Source organism: Symphalangus syndactylus, chromosome X, assembly GCF_028878055.3.
Source record: "Symphalangus syndactylus isolate Jambi chromosome X, NHGRI_mSymSyn1-v2.1_pri, whole genome shotgun sequence".
Lineage (NCBI taxonomy): Eukaryota > Metazoa > Chordata > Mammalia > Primates > Hylobatidae > Symphalangus > Symphalangus syndactylus.
Window position 1 is genome coordinate 35,469,507 of NC_072447.2, and position 27,699 is coordinate 35,497,205.

The 27,699-nt window shown below is 39.7% G+C and overlaps 2 protein-coding genes across 11 annotated transcripts in view; one reads left to right on the forward strand and one right to left on the reverse strand.

Moving 5' to 3' along the window:
• Window positions 1-23,161, reverse strand: part of LOC134736056 (uncharacterized) — a 277,215-nt gene extending 254,054 nt beyond the window's left edge. Inside the window, exons 1-3 of one of the 3 annotated variants that reach the window (XM_063635266.1) lie at window positions 22,722-23,161; window positions 15,188-15,298; window positions 13,665-14,797 (exon numbers count right to left, since the gene is read on the reverse strand). In XM_063635266.1, the coding sequence (XP_063491336.1) occupies window positions 14,701-14,797; window positions 15,188-15,298; window positions 22,722-23,161 (648 nt within the window). In that variant the 3' untranslated portion in view covers window positions 13,665-14,700. Of the gene's footprint in view, window positions 1-13,664; window positions 14,798-15,187; window positions 15,299-22,721 lie in introns of those variants that run through there. The other 2 variants (XM_063635267.1, XM_063635268.1) reach the window with 2 other exon arrangements.
• CNKSR2 (connector enhancer of kinase suppressor of Ras 2) overlaps window positions 22,725-27,699 on the forward strand; it is a 283,752-nt gene continuing 278,777 nt past the window's right edge. For all 8 annotated transcript variants that reach the window (XM_055268902.2, XM_055268903.2, XM_055268904.2 and 5 more), the window contains exon 1: window positions 22,725-23,678. In XM_055268902.2, the coding sequence (XP_055124877.1) occupies window positions 23,615-23,678 (64 nt within the window). In that variant the 5' untranslated portion in view covers window positions 22,725-23,614. The remainder of the gene's footprint in view (window positions 23,679-27,699) is intronic.

Here is a 27,699-nt window from a genome sequence, read left to right on the forward strand (position 1 = left end):
ACTTAATTTCTCTTGGTGTTGACATCTATTGTTTTTTCTTGATTATGTCTGATTTTCCTGGTTTGTGTTATAATGGATAGATTTTTATTGTATCCTGGACATTCTGGATATGATATTATGAAACTATGCATCCTATTTAATCTTCTTTATTTTAACAGACAGTCCATCTGTTTAGGTGTAGCTGCCATGACAGCTGGGGTGAATGTCCTGCCAACACCACCCAGGCAAAAGTGGGCCACTTACTCACACTGCCTCATGGAAGATGTGCGAATAAAAGCTCCTCCTCAGCCCCCACAGATAACTTCCTAGTGAAAGTGGGACACCGACAGGTGGGTGTAGCGACTCAGCTTCCTACAGGACCACTTTGACATCTTCAGTGAAGGAACAGGAGAGCTGTCTAGCCTTCCTTAATACCACGTCATTCAGTCTCATTACTGCTGGGCAAGTTTAGAGGTTCAGCTCTGCACTGGCCTTGTCGACACCAGGGGTAGGCAGAAAGTGAGTGCTTAGTAGTCCTGACTAGCACTGCCTTATTCAGTCTTATTAATCTCAGGTGGGAGTGAAAGTGCAGCTCCTCACTGGGCCCTGTGACATGGAGAGGGTGATGGGTAGTGAAGCCTACTAGTGGCAAGCACCAGCCCCGACCACCTCATTAAGTCTTATTGCTGCTAGGTACAACTCAAGGTTTAGCTCACCACTGTATACCACTGAAATAACTCTGGTGGGGAAGTCTGAACATTACGTGCTCCTGCCAGGTGGGGAATGGAAGTTCCTCTCTCCCATCCCAGCACAACCAATAGTATTCCAGTAAGGGAATCAGAGCACTACATGCTTCTACCATGCAGAGGGTAGAAGATCAGCAGCCTGCTTGGTCCAATTAATACTACTTTTACAGGTGAATCAGATAACTGCTGCCTGCTACTACTGGGCAGGGGATGGAAGATCAGATCCCCATTCAGCTTACTGACAGTGCAGAAATTAGAGTGCTACTCACTTGCATCAAATGGAATATTACTGAAACGATGGTGGAGTGAGGTGTTGTCTCTCCATTGTTGTTTGTCGTGTATAGCATAGGTATTGATAAAAAGGTTTTCTGATGTTAGGCCACACTTTTCCTGATCGTTTGGCTTGGTGGGAGGGGGAGACTGGCTTTTCTTGGAACTTATTTTGTCTTTGCCTGTTGGCAGTTCTGGATAGAAGGATTCTGCCTTACTCTGTCCAGGATATATAGGAAGTAATAAGGAAATTCAGGAAACTCACCACTGTGTATTTCCTCAAGTAACAAATTACCTAAGCTGTCAACCTGTTTCTTTCAATGTTTCAGAGTCTTCCTATGCCTGTTTATATTGTTAGATCTAGGTTATTTAGTTGTGAGCGGAGGACCTAGAAGGAATGGGGCTATTCCATCTTGACAGAACCAGAAGTCACCCAAAAGATTATTTTGACGAGGCAATATTTTTATTATAACTTATTAGCATTTTAAAATAGGGATTGAATATTTAATTATGCCAAATTCTTTTTTGCATATATTTGGAGGCTAACATATGCATTTGACCTTTAATCTATTTATTAGGGTTATGATGGGCATTCAAGAAAATAGTACATGATGGTCTGAACTTTTTTTATGAAGAAGGAAGCATAGTGATCTATTAACCAGCAATTTTTAAAACTTAAAAATGGATTTTAAAATTCACCACTTTGTGGGAAAAGCTGAAATTAGTACTAAAGGTTTTAATATTTAATGTTAATGGAATATGTAATTGATGACTAGGAGGTGCTGAAGGTGCTAGTAAAGCTGGGGTACCCCCAAACAGAAGTATTGGCAACCATTTTAATGCTTATGTATGTGATACATTCGTATGAGAACAACTGCTCATGCAAGTGTCTCCCAATATTTTGTTTCAGCTAACATCAACATGCTCTTCCATTTTTAAAATTATTATTATACTTTAAGTTCTGGGATATGTGTGCAGAATGTGCAAGTTTGTTACATATGTATACATGTGCCATGGTGGTTTGCTGCACCTGTCGACCTGTCATCTAGGTTTTAAGTCCAGCATGCATTAAGTATTTGTCCTAATGCTATCCCTCCCTTTGTACTCCACCCACCAACAGACCCTGGTGTGTGATGCTCCCCTCCCTGTGTCCATGTGTTCTCATTGCTCAACTCCCACTTATGAGTGAAAACATGCAGTGTTTGGTTTTCTGTTCCTGTGTTAGTTTGCTGAGAATGATGGTTTCCAGCTTCATCCATGTCCCTGCAAAGGACATGAACTCATTCTTTTTTATGGCTGCATAATATTGCATGGTGTATATGTGCCACATTTTCTTTATCCAGTCTATCATTGATGGGGATTTGGGTTGGTTCCGAGTCTTTGCTATCGTAAATAGTGCTGCAATAAACATACATGTGCACGTGTCTTTATAATAGAATGATTTATATTCCTTTGGGTATATACCCAGTAACAGGATTGCTGGGACAAATGGTATTTCTGGTTCTATATCCTTGAGGAATCACCACACAGTCTTCCACAATGGTTGAACTAATTTACACTCCCACCAACAGTGTAAAAGCATTCCTATTTCTCTGCATCCTTACCAGCTTCTGTTGTTTCCAGACTTTTTTTTTTTTTTTTTTTTTGAGATGGAGTCTTGCTCTGTCACCCAGGCTAGAGTGCAGTGGTGTGATCTGGGCTCACTGCAACCTCTGCCTCCTGGGTTCAAGCAATTCTCCTGCCTCAGCCTCCCAAGTAGCTGGGACTACAGGCATGTGCCACCATGCCCAGCTAATTTTTTGTATTTTTAGTAGAGATGGGGTTTCACCATGTTAGCCAGAATGGTCTCGGTCTCTTGACCTCGTGATCTGCCTGCCTCAGCCTCCCAAAGTTCTGGGAGCGGTGAGCCACCGCACTCTGCCTGTTTCCAGACTTTTTAATGATCACCATTCTAACTGGCGTGAGATGGTATCTCATGGTGGTTTTGATTTGCATTTCTTTAACGCTCAGTGATGATGAGCTTTTTTTCATATGTTTGTTGGCCACATAAATGTCTTCTTTTGAGAAGTGTCTGTTCATATCCATCACCCACTTTTCGATGGGGTTGTTTATTTTTTTTCTTGTAAATTTGTTTAAGTTCTGTGTAGATTCTGGATGTTAGACCTTTCTCAGATGGATAGATTGCAAAAATTTTCTCCCATTCTGTAGGTTGCCTGTTCACTCTGATGATAGTTTCTTGACATGATTGTATATGTAGAAAACCCCATCGTCTCAGCCTCAAAACTCAAGCTGATTAGCCACTTCAGCAAAGTCTCAGGATGCAAAATCAATGTGTGAAAATCACAAGCATTCCTATATACCAATAACAGATAAACAGCCGAATTGAGTGAACTCCCATTCACAATTGCTACAAAGAAAATAAAATACCTAGAAATACAACTTACAAGGGACGTGAAGGACCTCTTCAAGAACTACAAACCACTGCTCAAGGAAATAAGAAAGGACACACACAAAGGGAAAAACTTTCCCTCCTTATGGATAGGAAGAATCAATATCATGAAAACGGCCATACTGCCCAAAGTAATTTATAGATTCAGTGCAATTCTCATCAAGCTACCAATGGCTTTCTTCACAGAACTAGAAAAAACTACTTTAAACTGCATATGGAACCAAAAAAGAGCCCATATACCCAGGACAATCTTAAGCAAAAAGAACAAAGCTGGAGGAATCATGCTGACTTCAAACTATACTACAAGGCTACAGTAACCAAACTAGCAGGGTACTGGTACCAAAACAGATATATAGACCAATGGAACAGAGCAGAGGCCTCAGAAATAACACCACACATCTACAACCATCTGGTCTTCAACAAACCTGACAAAAACAAGCGATGGGGAAAGGATTCCTTATTTAATAAATGGTGCTGGGAAAACTGGCTAACGTATGTGAGGAAAACAAACTGGACCCCTTCCTTATACCTTATACAAAAATTAACTCAAAATGCGTTAAACACTTAAACCTAAGACACAAAAACCATAAAAACCCTAGAAGAAAACCTAGGCAATACCATTCAGGACATAGGCATGGGCAAAGACTTAAACCTAAGATCTAAAACCATTAAAACCCTAGAAGAAAACCTAGGCAGACACACATAGACTCAAAATAAAGGGATGGAGGAAGATCTATCAAGCAAATGGAAAACAAAAAAAGGCAGGGGTTGCAATCCTAGTCTCTGATAAAATAGACTTTAAACCAACAAAGATCGAAAGAGACAAGGCCATTACATAATGGTAAAGGAATCAATTCAACAAGAAGAGCTAACTATCCTAAATATATATGCACCCAACACAGGAGCACCCAGATTCATAAAGCAAGTCCTGAGTGACCTACAAAGGGACTTAAACTCCCACACAATAATAACGGGAGATTTTAACACCCCACTGTCAACATTAGACAGATCAACGAGACAGAAAGTTAACAAGGATATCCAGGAATTGAACTCAGCTCTGCACAAAGTGGACCTAATAGACATCTACAGAACTCTCCACCCCAAATCAACAGAATATACATTTTTTTCAGCACCACACCACACCTATTCCAAAATTGACCACATAGTTGGAAGTAAAGCTCTCCTCAGCAAACATAAAAGAACAGAAATTATAACAAACTGTCTCTCAGACCACAGTGCAAACAAACTAGAACTCAGGATTAAGAAACTCACTCAAAACCGCACAAATACATGGAAACTGAACAACCTGCTCCTGAATGACTACTGGGTACATAATGAAATGAAGGCAGAAATAAAGATGCTCTTTGAAACCAACGAGAACAAACACACAACATACCAGAATCTCTGGGACACATTCAAAGCAGTGTGTAGAGGGAAATTTATAGCACTAAACGCCCACAAGAGAAAGCAGGAAAGATCCAAAATTGACATCCTAAAATCATAATTAAAAGAACTAGAAAAGCAAGAGCAAACACATTCAAAAGCTAGCAGAAGGCTAGAAATAACTAAAATCAGAGCAGAACTGATTCAAAAAATTAATGAATCCAGGAGCTGGATTTTTGAAAAGATCAACAAAATTGATAGACTGCTAGCAAGACTAATGAAGAAAAGACAGAAGAATCAAATAGATGCAATAAAAAATGAAAAAGGGGATATCACCACCGATCCCGCAGAAATACAATCTACCATCGAGAATACTACAAACACCTCTATGCAAATAAACTAGAAAATCTAGAAGAAATGGATAAATTCCTCGACAAATACACCCTCCCAAGACTCAACCAGGAAGAGGTTGAATCTCTGAATAGACCAATAACAGGCTCTGAAATTGTGGCAATAATCAATAGCTTACCAACCAAAAAGAGTCCAGGACCAGATGGATTCACAGCCGAATTCTACCAGAGGTACAAGGAGGAACTGGTACCATACCTTCTGAAACTATTCCAATTGATAGAAAAAGAGGGAATCCTCCCTAACACATTTTATGAGGCCAGCATCGTTCTGATACCAAAGCCTGGCAGAGACATAACCAAAAAAGAGAATTTCAGGCCAATATCCTTGATGAACATTGATGCAAAAATCCTCAATAAAATACTGGCAAACCGAACCCAGCAGCACATCAAAAAGCTTATCCACCATGATCAAGTGGGCTTCATCCCTGGGATGCAAGGCCGGTTCAACATACGCAAATCAATAAATGTAATCCAGCATATAAACAGAACCAAAGACAAAAACCACATGATTATCTCAATAGATGCAGAAAAGGCCATTGACAAAATTCAACAACCCTTCATGCTAAAAACTCTCAATAAATTAGGTATTGATGGGACGTATCTCGAAATAATAAGAGCTATCTATGACAAACCCACAGCCAATAACATACTGAATGGGCAAAAACTGGAAGCATTCCCTTTGAAAACTGGCACAAGACAGGGATGCCCTCTCTCACCACTCCTATTCAACATAGTGCTGGAAGTTCTGGCCAGGGCAATCAGGCAGGAGAAGGAAATAAAGGGTATTCAATTAGGAAAAGAGGAAGTCAAATTGTCCCTGTTTGCAGATGACATGATTGTATATCTAGAAAACCCCATCGTCTCAGCCCAAAACCTCCTTAAGCTGATTAGCAACTTCAGCAAAGTCTCAGGATACAAAATCAATGTACAAAAATCACAAGCATTCTTGTACACCAATAACAGACAAACAGAGAGCCAAATCATGAGTGAACTCCCATTCACAATTGCTTCAAAGAGCAATTACAAGGGATGTGAAGGACCTCTTCAAGGAGAACTACAAACCACTGCTCAATGAAATAAAAGAGGATACAAACAAATGGAAGAACATTCCATGCTCATGGGTTGGAAGAATCAATATCGTGAAAATGGCCATACTGCCCAAGGTAATTTATAGATTCAATGCCATCCCCATCAAGCTACCAATGACTTTCTTCACAGAATTGGAAAAAACTATTTTAAAGTTCATATGGAACCAAAAAAGAGCCCGCATCGCCAAGTCAATCCTAAGCCAAAAGAACAGAGCTGGAGGCATCACGCTACCTGACTTCAAACTATACTACGAGGCTACAGTAACCAAAACAGCATGGTACTGGTACCACAACAGAGACATAGATCAATGGAACAGAACAGAGCCCTCAGAAATAATGCAGCATATCTACAACTATCTGATCTTTGACAAACCTGACAAAAACAAGCAATGGGGAAAGGATTCCCTATTTAATAAATGGTGCTGGGAAAACTGGCTAGCCATATGTAGAAAGCTGAAACTGGATCCCTTCCTTACACCTTATACAAAAATTAATTCAAGATGGATTAAAGACTTACATGTTAGACCTAAAACCATAAAAACCCTAGAAGAAAACCTAGGCAATACCATTCAGGACATAGGCGTGGGCAAGGACTTCATGTCTAAAACACCAAAAGCAATGGCAACAAAAGCCAAAATTGACAAATGGGATCTCATTAAACTAAAGAGCTTCCGCACAGCAAAAGAAACTAACATCAGAGTGAACAGGCAACCTACAAAATGGGAGAAAATTTTTGCAACCTACTCATCTGACAAAGGGCTAATATCCAGAATCTACAATGAACTCAAACAAATTTACAAGAAAAAAACAAACAACCCCATCAAAAAGTGGGCAAAGGACATGAACAGACACTTCTCAAAAGAAGACATTTATGCAGCCAAAAAACACATGAAAAAATGCTCATCATCACTGGCCATCTGAGAAATGCAAATCAAAACCACAATGAGATACTATCTCACACCAGTTAAAATGGCCATCATTAAAAAGTCAGGAAACAACAGGTGCTGGAGAGGATGTGGAGAATTAGGAACACTTTTACACTGTTGGTGGGACTGTAAACTAGTTCAACCATTGTGGAAGTCAGTGTGGCGATTCCTCAGGGATCTAGAACTAGAAATACCATTTGACCCAGCCATCCCATTACTGGGTATATACCCAAAGGACTATAAATCATGCTGCTACAAAGACACATGCACACGTATGTTTATTGCGGCACTATTCACAATAGCAAAGAGTTGGAACCAACCCAGATGTCCAACAACGATAGACTGGATTAAGAAAATGTGGCACATATACACCATGGAATACTATGTAGCCAGAAAAAATGATGAGTTCATGTCCTTTGTAGGGACATGAATGAAACTGGAAAACATCATTCTCAGTAAACTATCACAAGGACAAAAAACCAAACACCGCATGTTCTCACTCATAGGTGGGAATTGACCAATGAGAACTCATGGACACAGGAAGGGGAACATCACACTCTGGGGACTGTTGTGGGGTGGGGGGAGGGGGGAGGGACAGCATTAGGAGATATACCTAATGCTAAATGACGAGTTAATGGGTGCAGCAAACCAACATGGCACATGGATACATATGTAACAAACCTGCACATTGTGCACATGTACCCTAAAACCTAAAGTATAATAAAAAAAAAAAGAAAACCTAGGCAATGCCATTCAGGACATAGACATGGGCAAAGACTTCATGACTAAAACACCAAAAGCAATTGCAACAAAAGCCAAAATTGACAAATAAGATCTAATTAAACTAAAGACCTTCTGCACAGCAAATGAGTGAATATTTTTGATTTCTCATTTTGCAAACAATTACACTTGGTTATTTTGTGCTCTACTTTAATTTTTTGTAGAGTAGTATTTTAAACCCAACATATAGACTGAAGATAGAATAATATAATAATCGTAAAATGCAGATAAATTATTGTGAGAAACATAACCAAAGAAATACAATCCATTGGTGTTAAGCACTCAAAATTGTCATTTTTGGAATGCTGATATAATTCAAAATATTCAGGAACTTTTAAACATTGTCTTCAGTAATTTGAAGTGGCATGACTTTTAAAATGTCTATTTTATAGCTATTCTTTTTTTCTAATTTAACCAAAAACAGTGTTAGCTAGTTGGAGCATCGAATTTACTGGGTAGACTTGGTTTCAAATGAGTTTTGACTACCAAAGATAACCTTAAAGATTACCTTAAAGAGTATTCAATCTTGAGGATATTTTGGTATTTTATACTACGAATGCTACACAACTTGCATAACAGCTTTACTACACATTTGCATAGTTTACAATGATTTTTGATAAATTTTCTCACTTGAGCCTCATGACAATTCTAAGAGATGGGAATCCCCATATTTCTAATGAAAATTGCAAGAGTTAATGGGGTTATGTAATTTACCCAATATTATAGAGCCCTAAACTTGAAATTAGACATAAGTTCCAACTCTTCTCACCCTTAATTTAGCTCTCTCTCTAAGTATATCACATTGCTTCGCAATTCTACATGTTCTGGTGAAATTGTGATTTTTTTATACAAAATTTATTTTCATATAAGTTATAAGAATGCAATTTATGCAGCTAGCTAGCTCTGTGAGATAATTTTGATGAGGATATATACTTCAATGAAAATTAAGAAGTTTTGCTACTAAAACCATCCTTAATTTTGCCTTTTGAATTTACACATTCAGATTAATAGCTAGGCAGATGTAAAGCCATAAATCTTTATTTCCAAATTGCCAGACATCTGGTACCCTAAGAATCATCGTATTAGAACAACCAATTATTGATACCAATTTAAAAATCTAGACACAGTCAAAGGCAAATAAGTAGTAATGCACCCCTTCTCATAATGGCCATAATCTGCCATAAAATAAAACAAAAATAAGATTGTTTTGTTGAAAATTAAAAGTAGCCAAATGTTAATGGAAAAGAGCTTGGTAATTATGCCTTCATATAGGATTTTTGCAAAATTATTTGCCTGGAAAGCAAGAAAATGCTGTCAAATTTTCATTATCAACCAGTTTCTATTTCTTCTATCAAATTGCAAATCTCATAAAAATTGGATTAATTTATAATTGAATGATATGGGACATTTTGTCTAATGAGAAAAGATGTGCTGCTTCAGAGAAGCTTAGAAATAATATATTGTTCTGAAAATATGGTTTCTGACTTAGGAGACATATGGTGAATTTCCATGAAGTCAGGAAGAGAGGAAAAGTTGTCATAAAATGTGATCCATTAGAATTTCCAGGGGTCAGACTATACTTTCCTACTAATAACCCTTTTTAAATATGGATGTCCATATATTTTCATATTATATGTACAATTCTTGTGCTTCTTACCTATGAATATGTGAAACTTTTTCTATTTTGAATTCAGAGTTCATGTTCTATTTTACTTCCATTCAAAAAGTATACTGTATACCCATTGCATATAGAAATGGAATGAAAATAAAACATGCTCAAAAGCAGATAAGAATTCTACCCTTGGAAGTAAGCGAGTGGTTGATTTGGAAAAGATTCCATAGAGGAAGATACATTTCAATAGAGTCTTGATGAGTTAAAATGGTGCTTGAGTGACAGACTAAACAAGAGAAGCAAGACTATGTTTTTTGATGTCGCTAAAACATAAATCGTGCTAAGAGTATGGTTAGAAATAGTGAGGTAAAGCTAGATTGAGGTCATCCTGTAAATGACTTGACGACCATGCAAGGGACTTCAGTCTTTATGTGCTAGTAAGTCACAGTAGAGACTTCTTATTTATTTAAAATATTTTTAGGCCAGGCGTGGTGGCTCATACTTGTATTCTCAGTGCTTTGTGAGGCTGAGGTGGGAGAATTTCATAAGGCCAGGAGTTTGAGACCAGCCTGAGTAACATAGCAAGACCCTGCCTCTACAAAACAATTAGCTGGGCATGGTGCTAAAAAAATTAGTTGGGCATGGTGCATGCCTGTAGTCCTTGCTACTCAGGAGGCTGAGGTGGGAGGATTGTCTGAGCCCAGGAGTTCAAGGTTACAGTGAGCTATGATCATGCCACTGCACTCCAGCCTGGGTGACAGAGCAAGACCCTGTCTCTCTAAAAAATAAAATAAAATATTTAAAAGATGTTTACTAAAGTAATACATACGAGTTAATAATCAAATGGTTTATAACGACTTACAATGAAAAAACCATAGTCCTCTGCCCCATCCTTATGCACTTCCTTTTTACCTCATTTAAGCTGATTGTATTAGTAGATTTGTTAATTTAGGGCATTATCCAAGGACTTTTTGTCATGGCATAAGAGTATTTAGCTAATTTACACCATACCTCTACTGCTTCATTCGTTTCCCCCATGTCATTATTTTTTTTTATTTTCAGCCCCTTTATTGCTTACCATTGTAACTTTAAGGAATATATTTAGATGATTTTTTTCCATCAACCAGGTAAAGTATCCCTTAACTCTCCACCACATAAAATGAGTATACCAGCCTTCTGTTTTACCCCTTTAGTTTTCTTCCCCTTTGAAGTCTACTTTATCTGATGTTAATATAGCTACTCCTTTAAAAAATATATTTGCACAGTATATATTTTCCATCCTTTTACTTTCAACCTATATCATTATATTTGAAGTGAGTTTCCTGTAAACAACATATAGTTGGGTCATGTTTTTAAATCCACTCTACACTCTTTTGTATACTTAGACCATTTATATTTGAGATAATTACTGACGTGTTGGAGCTTAAGTGTGCCATTTTATTTTTCTCTGTTGTTTTTCATCCGTTTTCCTTTTTCTGCCTTTCTATGGGTTATGTGAAAATTTTTTAAAGTCTCATTTTATCTACAGTGTTTTTGAGTATATCTGTGTTATAGTTCTTTAGTGGTTACTCTAGGTATTATATTATATAAACATAACTTATCATAGTCTACTAGTGTCATTATTTTACCAGTTCAAGTGAAGTTTAGAAAGCTTACCTTTCTTTACATGACTTTACTTTCCCCATTTATACTCCCTAGTCATATGTATCATCTACATACATTGAAAACCACATCAGACAATGTTATAATTTTTGCTGAAACCATAAAACATAATTTAGAAAACTCAAGCAGAGAAAGTCTATATTGTATTTATTCATATTTTTGCTTCCTATGTTCTTTCTTCCTAATGTTTCATTATTCCTCCTTTTATGATTTCTTTTCTATGTAGAGAACTTCCTTTACCCATTTTTTATGATATTTATGCTGGCAAAATTTCTTAGTTCTTCTTCATCTGAGGATATCTTGATTTACCTGTCATTCTTAGAGAATATTTTTGCTGAATATAGAATCCTAGGTTGACAGTACTTTTTTTTTCAACACTTGAAAAATGTGCCATTTCTTTCCATGGCTTCCTGCTTTTTGCCTTTTTTAGTATTTTTTTTTTTATTTTGGTAAAACATACATAATAAAATTACCATTTTACATGTAAAATGTAGTGGCATTAAGTATGTTCACAATGTTGTACAACCATCTGCACTATCCCTTTCCAGAACTTACCCATTAGGCAACAACTCCCCATTTTCCCCTCCCCCAGCCCCTGGTAATCACTATTTAACTTTTATCCTTGTCAGATAATTCTAATATTTCTGTAATCATGTTGGCCTCTATTGATTATCTTCTTTCATTCAGTTTGAAAATTTCCTGGTTATTAGTCTGACAAGTGAATTTCAGTTGAAACTTAGATGTTGGGGGTATTGTTATGAGCCTTCATATCTTATATAAACCTTCTTTTAATTGTCTTTCTGTAATCAGATCCAGCAAGAGAAGCAAGGGCACTGCCTTCTTTCAGCCAGGTGTGGTAAATGTCCAGGCTCCCCACTCAGCCTTCATTGACATCTAAGGTGGGGCTTTTCATTACTGCTGAGCTATATGAACTACAGTTGGAGTTCTGACTTTCCTACAGGCTTCCACAAATACCTCCCTGGCTAGGATTGGTAAGAGTGGTTCATTACTTAAGGTCACTATTTGGTTTCTGCTGACATCATGGGGTGGGAGGTGGCCTAATTACTGCTTGGCAGTGGTCAAAGTCTTAACTCTCCACAGGGACTCCTCTGACACCATCCCAGTGGAGAAGGGGGCACTCCATTGCTGCTGGATGGAGGTAGAAGTCCAGGTTCCATTGACACTGCAGATGAGTAGGTGGCTCATTACTGCCTAGCAAAAAATCAAAGTCCCAGTTCCTACTTGTCCTTCTCTGACTCTGTCCACCATGGCGGTGATGTTTGGGTGCCTTGATATGGCCTTGCAAAGGTGGAAGTCTAGGCTCCCTACTTTGCCTTTGCTGGCATGGGTGGGAGTAGGGCCACAGTTTTTTCTGTGGTTGGAGTAGAGTGGTTATTGTCTGAACATTTCCTATCTTTCTCAGCTGACCCTTTCCTGATTACTTTGATAGAGAGAGCAGGCTTTTCTCAGACCCTTTTTGTCTGCATCTTTGGCATTTCCAGGTTTCTGGCCTGTTCAGCTCAAAGTCTGATACATATGAGGCAAAAAATTAAAAACCTGAAGAACTCACCACAATGTTATTCCTTGGTTCTGAGTTAACTTCTTGGTCTGCTTTCTTCTCTCCACCTTTCAGTCTTCTTATGTTATACATATACATAATGTCCAGGGTTTTTAGGTGTGCTTAACAGAAGGAATAGGGAAAGGTATGTCTACTGCAACTTTCTAGAAGTGGACCTCCTTATATAATTAAAAAAAAAAAGTCATATCATGTTTCTGACCTGCTTACAATCCTCAGTGGCTTGTCACTGCACTTTAAGATAGTTATCACATAGATTACAACCCTGTTTTCTCTAACTCCAGCCTACTTCTCTAGCCTCTTTTTATGCCCTTTGCCCATTCACTGTTTCAGCCATGCTGATTTCCTTTCTGTTCCTCAGTCATCTCAAATTCTTTATGCCTTAGAGATTTCACACATGCTTTTATTTCTCCCTTGAATGAGCTATTTCTGGTCTTTTCATGCCTATATCCTTCTTATATCTCAAGACTGTGCCTAAAAGTCAACTACTCAGAGAAGTATTTTCTGATCATCTTAGGGAGTTTCCTCTTTCCTTCACTCCAGTTGTTTTCTATCACTATACCTTGTACATTTCATACCAGTGCTTTTCATAATTTGAGTTTATATATATATATATATATATAGTTTACTAGTATACTGTACGGTTTGTAAGCTCCATAGGGTCAGGAACCAGTCCATTATATTCACTGATTTACCTATGGTGCTTAGCCCAGTACCTGGTGCACAATAACCATTTAATAGACGTTTGTTGAATGAATGGAGATGAAACATTATACATGGTACACAATAACTGTTTAATAAATGTTTGCTGAATGAATGGAGACAAAACAAAATACACAAATTACATTGCCATCTTCTTTGTTTTAATTTCAACTTTTATTTTAGATACAGGGGATACATGTGCAGGTTTGTTACATGGGTATATTTCACCTAGGTAGTGAGCGTGCTACCCAATACATAGTATTTCAACCCATGCCTCCTCACCAGTAGTCTGCAGTGTCTATTGTTCCCATGTTTATGTCCATGTGTCCTACTTATAAGTAAGAACATGCAGTATTTGGTTTTCTGTTCCTGCATTAATTCACTCCAGCTCCATCCATGTTGCTGGAAAGGACATATTTTTTGTGGCTGCATAGTATTCCATGGTGTTTTATGAAAAACATTTTTTTCTTTATTCAATCCACCAATGATGGGCACCAAGGCTGATTCCATGTCTTTGCTGTATGGCTTTATTTCTGAGTTTTCTATTCTGTTCCATTAGTCTATGCATCTGTTTTTGTAGCAGTACCATGCTCTTTTGGTTACTGCAGCATTACAGTATAGTTGGAAGTTGGGTAGTGTGATGCCTCTGGTTTAGTTCTTTTGGCTTAGGATTGCTTTGGCTATACAGCCTCTTTTGATTCCATATGAATTTTAGAATAGCTTTTTCTAATTCTGTGAAGAATGATGTTCATAGTTTGATAGGAATAGCATTGAATCTGTAAATTGCTCTGGGTAGTATGGCCATTGATTCTTCCAATCCATGAATGTGGAATGTTTTTCTATTTATTTGAGTTGTGTTCTTTCAGCATGGTTTTATAGTTCTCCTTGTAGAGATCTTTCATCTCGTTGGTTACCTGTATTCCTAGGCATTTCATTTTCTTTGTGGCTATTCTAAATGGGATTATGTTCTTGATTTGACTCTCAGCCTGGACATTGTTGGTGTATAAAAATGCTATTGATTTTTGTGCATTGATTTTCTATCCTGAAAACTTGCTAAAATAGTTTATCAGTTCTAGTAGCCTTTTGGTGGAGTCTTTAGGGTTTTCTAAGTATAGAATCATATTGCCAGTGAAGAGAGAGAGTTTGACTCCTTCTTTCTTATTTGGATACTTTTCATTTTTTTCTCTTGCCTGATTGCTCTCCATTGCCACCTTCTAATATAGAGAGATAGATGCTTTTTTATTTATTAATTTGGTATGCACTTATATTTTCATACTGTGACATACACTCATAATACTTTAGTATGTCTCTGTCATTACACTTGCTACATTATATCAAAAATATATATTTGTATGCTTTTTTGGTTTATAGGCTTTGAGGACAGAAACCATGTTTTACTCATTTTTGTATTGATAGTGCTAAGCACAGGGCCTATACAGAGTAGATGATCACTTTGAAAAATCAATAAATGACAGCTTGCATTATACTATAAAATATTTGAAATAGTTCCTAAGAGTAACTAAACCAAAATATTTTCATTACATTACCGAAATAACTGTTTTCTTTCAAAATCAAGAAAATGTCAAAAGCAATGACACACTTACATGCCTCTCTCTCTTTCTGGATACAGTTCCTGGTCAGTAGGAATAATTGATTTTGTTCCAACTTGGTATGAGCATCCTAAGTTATCCGATCTTCCTAGAAGTAAATAAGACCTATTTGAGGAAAAAAAAAAAAAACCTATGGAGAAGGGAAACTATCTTTTCCAATCTCCATCTTTCATACTGTGTAGTCTGTCAATTATTAGCCAAATATTAAACAATTGCTCTCTTACCTTAAACACATTTTCATTAAAATTTTTGATCTGTCTATAGAGATGTACCAGTTAACCTATAAACAGGACCTTTCAGCTTATCTAGCATGAATTTTGCCAGTTCACATTTGCCACTTCCAAGTAGGACTGCTAAATGTTCAAATGAAAATGGACCTATAATCTTGAATGTGACAGCATTCCCTAAATTTCTGTGTTTTGTAAATAACATTAAAGCTCAGAATAAAGGCTTTAGATCAGAGTCTTTCCTTTGTTTCCTATCCTGCAATATCAACACAGGATTTTTATTAATTATGAGTTATCTTAGGAAGCCCTAATGATTAGGAAAAATGTAGTCTTTTCAAATCTGAAACAGTTGCTGCTGCTGCTGCTGCTCCTGCTGCTGCCGCTGCTGCTGCTGCTGATATACTAGGCCACGCTGGACTGGCCTAGTTTATCCACAGGCAGACGTTCAGCAGATCTGAATCCTTTTGGGCGTATTTATGGGCTTCTTAGGTCAGATCTGTGCCAAGTGGTCAAGCAGTACCTATGCAGCAGCATGGTGGCAGCTGCTAAGTTGGCTTGTCACACTTCCATAGATTTGGCCAGTAAAGAGACAACTCCGAATAGATTGAGAAAGTTTATTATTTACACAGACAGCAGTGCAAAATCAGCATGATGTTGGCTCCCCATGTCCCTAGTCCATAGGATAACACCAAATCCTAAGGGACAGGTGATAGAAGACACGGATGTTGGGTCACTCTGTTGTTGAAGAGCCAACTCTAAACTACAGCTAAACCATTTTTAGTCTGAAACTGTATCTGAAGTTTGGGTAAGATGGAAAGTCCCATGCCTCACTGGAACCAGGGTGGCAGATGAGAAATTGACTTTGATAGTTCTTTACTAGACTGACTGTCTTGCCATGTTCCAGGCAGGATTGTAGAGCATTCTGCCAAAACATGTGTCACAATGCAATTGATCTTTGCCTACAGGGCTTATGTGGAGATGTGTAAGATCCCAGGGTGCCACGGCAAAGCTGTTCCCCTGTAACTGATGGAGGGGGGATTTCAAAGCCAGTCCAGTTTAAAGAGTGTCATCATACTACTAGAAGTGGTAAAATATAATCAGATAAGAGTAGGTGTCATTATTAGTGTCTGGGATTTCATTAGAAAAGATTAATGCAGGCTGGGCGCAGTGGCTCACGCCTGTAATCCCAGCACTTTGGGAGGCCAAGGTGGGCGGATCACAAGGTCAGGAGATCGAGACCATCCTGGCTAACACGGTGAAACCCCATCTCTACTAAAAATGCAAAAAATTAGCCGGGCCTGGTGGCGGATGCCTGTAGTCCCAGCTACTCGGGAGGCTGAGGCAGGAGAATGGCGTGAACCCGGGAGGCAGAGCTGGCAGTGAGCCAAGATGGTGCCACTGCACTCCAGCCTGGGCGACAGAGCAAGACTCCGTCTCAAAAAAAAAAAAAAAAGATTAATGCAAGTGGTAGTGAGTAAATTGAAGAATTGTAGTCATTCATTGTGGATCCATCTGAATAAAATATGCACATAGGTAGGCTATGGGGAAAGATAGAAGGAAAATCAACTTGTGAAAAAATTAATGCCCTATATACCAAGCCTCCCTATTCTGACATCCAGTTCTTTCACAGACCTTAATAATGCCATAAAGATATAAAAACTGACAAAACTACCAGATTCTTTTTTTCTGTTCTTGTTGGAACAGCATCATTTTTGCACTTCACACAATTTTTCACTTCTTTCTACCTGAAATTCTTTGTTCATTGGGGTATCGTGACACTACATTCTCTTGGTTCTTCTTATAATTTACATACCTTCTCTTTCTCTTCTGTGGGCTTCCTCAGTGGGGCACCTGACATCCTCCCTGTCTCATCCATATTCTTGTTTTAGTAGTAACTCTCAAACATATCTTCAGCCCATACTCAGCTTCACATTCCTATACATGATCACAGAAGCTACCTACTGGAAATCTCTTCTTGACTGCCCTATAGGTATTTCATCTTTAGAATGTCCAAAACAGAACTAATATCTCAGATCACTTTCCCCTCCCAAGTCAGCTCCCTTTTTTATATGGAGGAGAAACAATTTACCCATTTACCCAAGCTAGAATCCCAGGAATCATTCTTGATATTGCTCTTTTTCTAATCTCCTGTATCTAATGGAGAACCTATTTATTAAATATATCTTTTTCTCTCCATCCCCACCTCCACTGTCCTATTTCTGACCTGAGTCATCTCTTCACTGGTCTATTGCCACATCCTCTGAATTGCATCCTATCTCTCTTGAATCTGTTTTCTCCATGGTTGCCAGAGTAGTCTATATAAAACATGAATGTATAAATATGACCAAGTCACTCCATTTCTTAAAATCCTTAGATGGCTCTATCTTGGACAGTTTGATTTTTTCCATAATCTAGCTGTTGCCTATCCTTCCCACCTCATCTCCTGTCACCTCTTGCTTTGGTTTTTAATGCCAGCAATCCAGGTACCTATACATAGTGCTCTACAACTTTGACTGCGCTGTCCCTTCTGCCTATAAGCTCGCTTCTGCATTATTGCCTGGCTGTCGTCCTTTAAAATCTAAATGAGGCATTATCCTTTCCATATAGTCTTCCTCCCAGCTGCTAGGTATTTCTCTTCACATATCACTGGACACATCTATCATTGCACTTATCACATTATCCTATTAAATTAAGTACACGTTTCTGTTTCTGCTACCAGTCTATGAAAATCTTGGTCGTCTTTGCATCCACAAAATCAAGCTAATTTTTCTGATCAAAGGATACAACTTGAGCAGCACATTGTGCTCAAAGAAATGTTTGTTGAATAATGAGTTTATATGCCTGTCATTTATGGCTGAAAAGCACATTGAAAACTTCCCTGGTGGGCTAGGGCTTTATGTGTTAAGAAAACTAGGTTTCCTAATCTTGGTGGGCTCTGGGATTTTTATTAGATTGTGATTAATGCAGCAGGGAGGGGCCCTGGAAAGAGCCCTATTAAACCCTATTGGGATAACCTCAACTCAAGCCAATTTCTCTTCACCCAGAGAGTATTGCTGTATATCTTGGTCAAGAAAGGACATGGCTGGATTTAATATAGTTTACCCTAGAGGCAGAACAGCAAAGAAAGGATTCTATTAATTTAATTATCCTCTCTGGGTGCTTCTCCCTGTTAATCTAGAGGGAGATCGGCCCAGAGCAGTGCACTGAAGGCCCATTTACAGTTAAGGTCTCTGATGATTGGAAGCTTAGACAGATTGCTATCAAGTGGTTGGGTATATCAGAGGCTTTGGTACTTAATTCATAGCTGTTAGTTGGATTACACTGCAAAGAAATTGTTTCAGAAATTTTGCTGAGATTTCCCTGGAGCAAGTTTTACATATTGTTCTCGGGAATAATGTGTTTTGTTTACTAGTCTTACCAGAAACGCCTAATTTTTTCTGATCAAGGGGTATAGTTTGGGCAAGCATAGAACATCAGCTTTTGAAATTATAGGGAAGGTCTGGGCAAAAATAAGTGGAAAAAGGAGGTTCCTATCCTTTCCTCTAGTTTAGATAATGGACTACCCTCAAAGCTGTTCTGTGTTGTCATTTCTTACTACCCATTAAAAGACAACAGATAAAAGAGAGAAAATAGTTTGATAGAATATTACTCATTAAAATGGCAAGAATTCTAAAAATCAAACAGACAGCTCTAGCAAAAAATACTAAATCTAAATGAACTGGGAAAATTACCAGAAAGGACTCTGCAATACATTTTGTCTAAATGTTAAGTAACTAAAAACATTAAAATATGTCTTACATGACAAGTCTGAGGTCTGATGCAGAGCAAGCATTTTAGCAGGAAAAAACGCTAAGTGAAGATTATGGCCCCTATAAGATAGCCTAGGTTGGACAACGTAGGGGTCAGAGATACTAAGCTTGCAGCTCAAGAAGAAACATTCTTATTTTTTACTCCTTTCTTTGGCCCCAAAGGGACAAAGGCTTGAAGGTCTTTCTTCCAGTGGAACGCTCCCTCCCTATCTGACCTAACCTCTGAAAGTCAGATCCTTTGAGCACCCAGCTTCTACTTAGGAAACCATTTGTAAATTCCATATCTGAAGCTAATTAGAATCACTACTTTTACTATAAAACCTTAAGAGAATATTTTGGTCAAGAGTTTTTTAGTGAAATCTAGAGGCAGAAGATTAGAAAAGATCAAACTATAACAACTAGTGCCATAAATTGACTCGAGATTATTTTTAAAATAAAAAGATCATTTAAAGTGATTCATTTTGATATGGGTGCAAATATCTCACAAGTTATGTTTCCAATTAATTTAATATTTAGGCCGGGCGCGGTGGCTCACGCCTGTTATCCCAGCACTTTGGGAGGCCGAGACGGGCAGATCACGAGGTCAGGAGATGGAGACCATCCTGGCTAACACGGTGAAACCCCATCCCTACTAAAAATACAAAAAAAAATTAGCCAGGCGCGGTGGCGGGCGCCTGTAGTCCCAGCTACTCGGGAGGCTGAGGCAGGAGAATGGCGTGAACTCAGGAGGCGGAGCTTGCAGTGAGCCGAGGTCGCGCCACTGCACTCCAGCCTGGGTCAAAGAGCGAGACTCTGTCTCAAAAAAAAAAAAAAAAAAAAAAAAAAAAAAAAATTTAATATTTATACTTTGTCTGCTTCCGAAAAGAATCTAAGGCTGCTTCCAAAGATCAGTTTTGCTTTTATGTCTAGACTGTTGAAGTAAGTGTGACATCATTCTATTTACTGCATTATGTTTTAGTATGTATTTTATGACAACACACTTTCTCCTAATCTTTGAGACTGTATTTTGCATTAGGAGAAGGCAAAATTAAGCTGCTAAAGTCTGTATGTAATCACATTACACTACACTTACAAAAATGGAGCGAGACATTAACATTTTGACTAACAAGAAAAAAATAAAATAAAACCTATTTTATTTGAAAAGTTGTGAAAGGAAAAATGCAAGAAAGTTTTAGCTGAGTCATTTGTAGTTAAGAATAAGAGTGAAGGCAATGAAGATTTAATCCTTTTATTTTTCTTTCCCCGAAATCAAGAATATTTGAAGTAAAAAGCCACTTATGTTCTGAACAAATTAAATGAAGTAATTAATGCTCATTGTATTGTCAAAATGAAAGGCAAATGCTATGTTCTGTAGGAGAAACCTCAGGGAGAAGGAATTAGGGCAAATATTTAAAGCCTTGGTAAAATCTGCTAGATAGTATAACTCCACACCTACATTTTGTTTCAGTCATTACTAGTTCTTAGATTTATTTTTTTTAATAATCTCAGGTGATTAGACCAAATGAATTCCTTACTTTAACATAAATAAGAGGAGAACATATATGACTGAATTCTGATCTAAGGTCTTCCTCAAAATCTTTCTCTGGGATCTTGTTTTCCCATCTTCTTTGGCACTGGTCTTTTCATGAGATATACATCTATTTTATTTTTACTGCATCCTGGTCTTTGACATTTGTTTTGATATTCCACTCATTAAGCAAGCAATATCTCACTTTGAACCTTGCTTGTCCTGCAAGCCCAGCCTCAAGGTGCAGTTTGGTGTGTCAGTCAAATTTAGTCATTTTCTACATTCTCAGAGTTGCTGTTTAGGTTCTGGTCAGGAACACTCAGGGTGACTCACACTTTTTTGTAGTTACTTCTGATGAGACATATTCTGTTAACACTCAATGGGCTTTCCATCACTCATACTGTTCGTTTTGTGACACTGATACAACTCTTTTTACTAGTTTTAAAAGTTCACATTCTGGAATCACCTTAACTTGGTGCATCATGACATCAGACAAATTACCTTTTTAAGCCTTATTCATTAATTTATGCAACATTTATTGCATTATGTGTAATAGGTTTGGAGATAGGAAGTGAATGTGATAGGTGGGGTTTTCTTATGTGTAAAATGTGGCTAATGATGAGCTGTTTTGGAGGATAAAACACATGTAAGGTAGTTAGCACCATGCTCAATAAATATTCATTGTTATTATTAGCGGTATTATTTTGATAAAATTACTTTTAGCATCTCCCTATGACTGCAGCCCCACAATGTATCCATTACATGTTAAAAAAAAATATATATATATATATAGCTACTCCTTCAATTACTGACACTGAAAACGGTCTTTTCTAGAAACATTGATGTAATTTTCTTAGACTCTATTGGAATACCTTTCACACCTGGTCAGCCAAGAAAAAATTGTAAGTCACCACCACGATCTGGATTGTGAAAGTAAAGTGTTGTTATCTGTGTCCCCTGAGTGTAGGCTTGTCTAGATAATTTTCTAAATGTCTTTCCAAAATTCTGCATATACTTCTAAGTTTGGATAGTTAGAAAAATAAAGAAGCCTAAATACAGGCCATCTTAAATTTTACTTGTTCTCTATCACTAGCATTGAAATCAGCAGTTAAAAACGTCACAATATTTTAACTACTGTGGTTTCAGCTGTTTGTGTGTGGGGGGGGGGGGGAGGGTGTCAACTCATGCCAGTTAAAGAACGTGACATTTCTGCATCTTATAAAATTGGACTAGAGAAAATGGGTTACCACAGGAACTGGCAAAACCTATTGACATTACTGGAATGCTTATTTAAAAAGTTTCTCTTTTACTTAATGGACCTATTTAAGAATGATAGAGAGAAAACGCCTATAACGGTGGTAGAGAGTTTGCATCTACACTCTAGGAATATTTGTCTTTTAAAGTGAAGCCTCATTACGCAAACTGTATTTTACTAACTGTTGCATAGTAGCCTGTGTATGGTTTTTGAAGAAAATGAGTTTTGAAAAATCATGTTTACAATTTGTCACTCATTTTAAATCCCATTGTTGCCCTTCGGTTCTTATTAATATATAAGAATATCAAACACAAAATGACATTCTCTAAAATAGGTACTTTAGAGGAGTTGGCCCAAAACCTGAAACAGAGCCTTTTCAAATGGTACTTGGGGCAGAACCTGTCTCAGGATCACCACAACCAGGAGCTGGCAAGTGACAGCCTCAACGCCTGACTTCCCAGGACCCGCTCATCACCCGGGGAAGATCCGACAGCACTAGCTCTCCTGCCTCATCATCGCTGCGCTTCTGGCAGGTGGAGCCCCGTTCTCGTCCACGGCAGTCCACACCTCCGTCTCTGCAGGCGTACGCGGGTCTCGGGAATCACCTCCGGAGCCCACTCAGCAGCGGGGAGGGCGAGGGCGAAAGCGAGAGCCAGGAAAGCCCGGGCTCTCGCTGTAAGCCCCGCGCTCAGTGGTGTCCCCCTCCCCTCGGTGGTGGGGCCGCGGATACCTCCTCAGCCGCCTCAGCTGCCGGAGTTCAACTGGTGGGCGGCCCGTCCCGCCGTGGCCGCCACCGCCAGGTCCCCTCAGAGGCCTCACAAAGCCATGCTCCAGCCGCCCGCACCTGATTGACTGACTCCGGGCTCTGGCTCTGCCTTGCGCCGCCACCGCCTCCGCCGCCGCGCACGCGCACTTCGCGCGCCTCTGTTCCCGGACGGCCCCCAGAGCGGGAACGCCAGGCTGCGAGCTGCTGGCACCTGTCTGCCTGCCAGACAGACGCTGGGCTCCGGCCTCGTGCCGGCACGCGCACGCGCACGCGCCTCGCGCGCCTGCCGTCGGCCCTGGGGGCGGGACCGCGCGGCAGCGAGCGGGCGGGGGGCTCGTGGCGCGCGCGCCCCGCACCCGAGGGCTGCGGAGAGATATTTTGGGTGGCAGGAGGCCCCTCGTCATTTCCGCCGGGCAGCTAGTCGTGCTGGGGGCTTCACTCCCGCGCGTGAGGCGAGCGGGCAAGTTGGCTGAGGGCGTGCGGCAGAGGCTGCTTCCCTCGGCGACGCGACCCCTCCAGCAGCTCAAACCATGAACTGAAGCTCCCTAGGGACGGAGACCCGAGCGGAGCGGCGGAGGCAGCAGCAGCAGCAGCAGCAGCAGCCGCCTTAGCGGGAACTGAGCAGACCCGGCGCGGAGCCACGACTCCTGCACGTTTCCCTCCCCGTCGCCGTTCCGTTCCTGCGGTTGGCTGAGAAACGTTACAGCCGCGAGACCCGACACACAAAAGCCGCTTTCTCCGCGCCGCCCGCCCAGGGAGGCTGCGGCCAGCAAGGGACCCCACCTGAGAGCAGCTCGGGCTGCTGAGTTCGTTTTGTGACTGAGCTTTGCGCTCTGCACGGAACCGACCCCGTACCCATGGCTCTGATAATGGAACCGGTGAGCAAATGGTCTCCGAGTCAAGTAGTGGACTGGATGAAAGGTAATGCCCGCTGCAGGGAGGGTGAGGCGGCACTGGGGCGCGGGGCACCAGTGCGAGGTTAGGAGGGGGCGCCCGCCGCGCCAGAGCCCGCCACCGCGGCTTCCACTGGCGGATCGTCGTACGCGTCGGGGCGGGAGTCCTCCAGGACTGGCAGGGGCCTGGGGTCCCCGGTCTCCTTTTGTCTCCAGCTAGAGGGGCGCGGAGCGGCCAGAGAGCTAGAGGGCAGCGGGCGCCACCCGGTTGGAGGCAGGAAGTCGGGAGCCGGAATACCGGCGCATCTTGCGTACTCCCTGCTCCCCTTACTGCCCCTGGGCCAGGAGGATGTGGCGACCCTTATCTCCCAGCTCAGGGTGGACTCCCCCAGGACCTGCTTCCCTGGTCGCCCTTCCCTGGCCCCTTTGTTCCTGGGAAAGCTGACGCCCCCTCGGCGGCCGCCCTTGCCAGGTGCCTTCCCCAGCGCCAACTCTCCCAAGCAACTTTTAGCCCGCATAATGGGGTCAGGACGCGGCCGCCCCCATTTGGAGCCTGGCATCCCCTCACACCCAGATTTGGCTGAGGATGCCCAGGGCGGGGGTACGTGCTACTTTGAGGGTGAGGACATCATGCTTCCCCTGGGACAGCATCCTTGCTGGTATCTGTGGGCTGCCTCCAGCGCATCACCTCGCATCCTTTGCCTTCTCTGCTTTCTCCGTTTCAAGCCAGTCGAGGTTTTGGACCTCACGGCTTTTTATTAAGGGCTCAACGCCAGATGTAAGGTGATGCGCATTCAGGTACCTTCACATTTCTTCCATCTTGAAGGTTCCCCCTTTTTGCCCCTGGCGATTTATAATAACCACAGTTATAGACACTCACCCTCCTAATCGCAAACGTGAGCTTTTTTTCTAATCCCTGGGCTTTCCTGTCTCACTACCTCCCTCTGTTGTCTGAGTTAAGGGGCTTGTAGAGGACTCCCCCACCCACCAACCCCTTGGATCCCCAGGCCTAACTCTTCCCTAAGATTTTGGGAATTGAAGAGGGGATGAATGGGATGGAATGGAGTAAAGGATCCGTGGCCACACTTGGGAAATGTTAGCGCTTTGCTCGAGGTCATACCTGAGCAAACTCTAGGTAGATCAGTCAGGGACCAAAGGCTTATTATCGCTGAAAATGCCCGTTCCTACGATGAAGGAGCCCCTTCTTGTGCTTACTTAGCAGTCAGACTTTCTAAGCTCCAGATAATTTAGAACAAAAGGTGAGGTGATTGGGAGGGATTGAGAGTGACAGGGAGAAACTGATTTTTTTTTGCTCATTTTTTTCCCCAGCCTTTTTGGCCGCTTGCTTATTCTTGTGGATTTTTCTTTATTTTGCTTTCCTTTTATTCCCTTACTCGCCCCTTTATTCCTCATTTACTTTGCTTTTCTTTTCTAATATGTGGAAACTGCTTTGTAACTGCTAAGCAGTACAAATGTGAGTGAATTGAATTAAACCTAATACATTATTTATCGACTGCCCTCCTGTGTGCAGTGCATTGTGCTAAGGTGCCATGGGGGATATAAAGATGACTAAGACAAAGTCCTGCAGTGGCTCATCATTGCTGCTGCTTTTTCTCTTTATATATTTGCTATTGAAATTCCAATATCTTAGATTCCCACCAATTGTCCTCACTCTCCACCTTCTCTGTTTCTCAGTGATGGAAGAAAGAGCCAGAGTATATGCAGGAAGCAACAATGCTTAAAACCCCGTTCTTTGGATTTGTCTAAAAGGTTACTTTAGTTTGAGTCTGTTGCTGAAATATTAAAAGACAAGCTATCTTGGCTCCATGGGAGTCTGATTACCTTCATAGACTACCTTTCGCAAATTCCCATGATGCCTGTAGTGAGTGCTGCATACTCAATCTCCACCTCCCACCCTCCCAGTTATATTCTTGCAGTTTCCCCTCTCTCCATAGTTTAGGTCCACTGAAGCAAGTAGAATATATGATGCACCTATTCTGACACACATTATTAGTTGTTCAGTACACTAGTCCTTTAAAAGTCTTTCCAGCCTAAAACGTGGCTTCTTTGAAGTTAGGTTAACATTGTTAGCTGTGATTTGAAATTTTTTTTTATATGTAAGTCGAATACCTTGTTTTCATACCTGTTGGTGACGCATTTTAGAGCTATTTGAAAAGATCATTTGGGTAGCCAAGATAGTTTGTGTATCGTGTACACATATGACTGGAAGAGAATGAATGATATAATTACCTGTGTATTTCAAATCCCAAACTACTTACTGCTGAAATTTCCTTAATACTCATATATATTTGATTTGAGATATTATCAGAAAATGATATTTTAAAAAATAATTGGATGAAACAAACATTTCCTCAACTTGTAACTTACACTGTTACCTTAATTTTTCTCTCTTTGCCCTTTTCCCCAAATAAAGTTTAACAAAGGACATTTTAAAAATATTTTCGTCCTGCAGTAATGCAGTAATATTTAAAAGTCAACTGCTAATTTAGGCTGTAGCTTTGAGATGGCTAAACCTCATTTAGTGTTGTATAATATGTAGTGTTGTAAAGGCAGTACCAAAGAATGGACAAGACGCTTGAACAACTGCAGTGTGGGAGTTCTTCAGAGGATGCTCCAAATGAGACAGTTTCATCATCCTTAACATTAAAAGTATATAGTATATGCTTTCAGCTGGTCACAATCATAAATAGTTATAACTCTGTTTAGTAAGGTACATTCTTTATGTACTTTCTAGGGTATTTTTCTCTTGACTAAACAGAAAAAGAATCACTAAGTGTATAAGAATAGGAATGGCCATGTATTTATGATTCTAGACAATTTGTAGAAGTGGTATAGAAACTCAGTCCCAGAGAGGGAAATGAAGGGGGAAAAAAAGCTGACAAGATTATTAAGCTTTAGTGGCATATATTCAAGATTATTTATGAGGGACAATTTTTACATTGCAATTTTGATGCAATGTATAAATGGATTCATTTTGATTGATTAATTTTTATTAAAATATTTGAGGGAGATGGAAATATAAAATTCATATATTGTTAGTAGTGAAGATATAAGGAAATCCTTGTATTCATTTGCTCACCAACTTTATTATTTGTAAAATCAAATTCTCAACTAAATTTTCTACTGACAATAAAAATTGGATATGACACAGTGTCAATGTTATTTCCAGTAAATACATGAACTCCTTATGAGTCAGTGAAATAAGTAGCTATATCCCAAATTATCCTGATAGTACTTCTGGCTACTTGGAGATATCTTATAGACCTTCAAATTAATTTTTAATATTAATTTTATAAAAATATTTTTGGAGAAAATCAAATACTCATAATTTAGCATTTGAAACTGACCTTCTTCAATTGGAAATTGCATCCAATCCCTTTGTAGTTTTTATATTTTAAAACATAAACTCTTTTCAAGGTAAATAAAGGCAAATGAGTTATTGGAAAAAGCCAAAGGCAGAAAAGTAGGCCAATAATTGTTCTCATTTTTCCTCCATCTGTTATTCTAAAATAAGTTATTTCTCAGCTCCTACCTGTTCACTTGCAGGGCCTGGAAATATTTCATAATCTGCAGTTGTTTGAGTCCCCAGACCATCTCTACTTTTTTGCCCACTGAAATATAACAAAAACCCCTGAATGCTTTAGGGCCCCTGTTAGTAACTTTATTATTAATTTTCCTAGTCCATGTCACACTCAGTCATTCCAGTTTTTTTCTTACGTCTTTTCCAATTCTGAGACTCATTCAAAATATCCACATGACTAAGTTATTTTTCTAGGACTCAGCTCCCTACATTACATTCTTCCAGTAATCTTTAATCTCTCTGAGTCAAATAAAATGATTATGACTTTTCAGAGTTAACCAATAGGCCCCATTTTGCTGGTCTTCTCTTACCATCTCTGTGATTTAGCTCCAGCCACTTTTGTATTATTATGTTTCTTAAAATAATATAAATTTTTAAGATAGCCTTTTCTCAACCCATTCCACAATCAACTGCTCTACTCTTTCCTGTTTACTATAAATCATTTCTT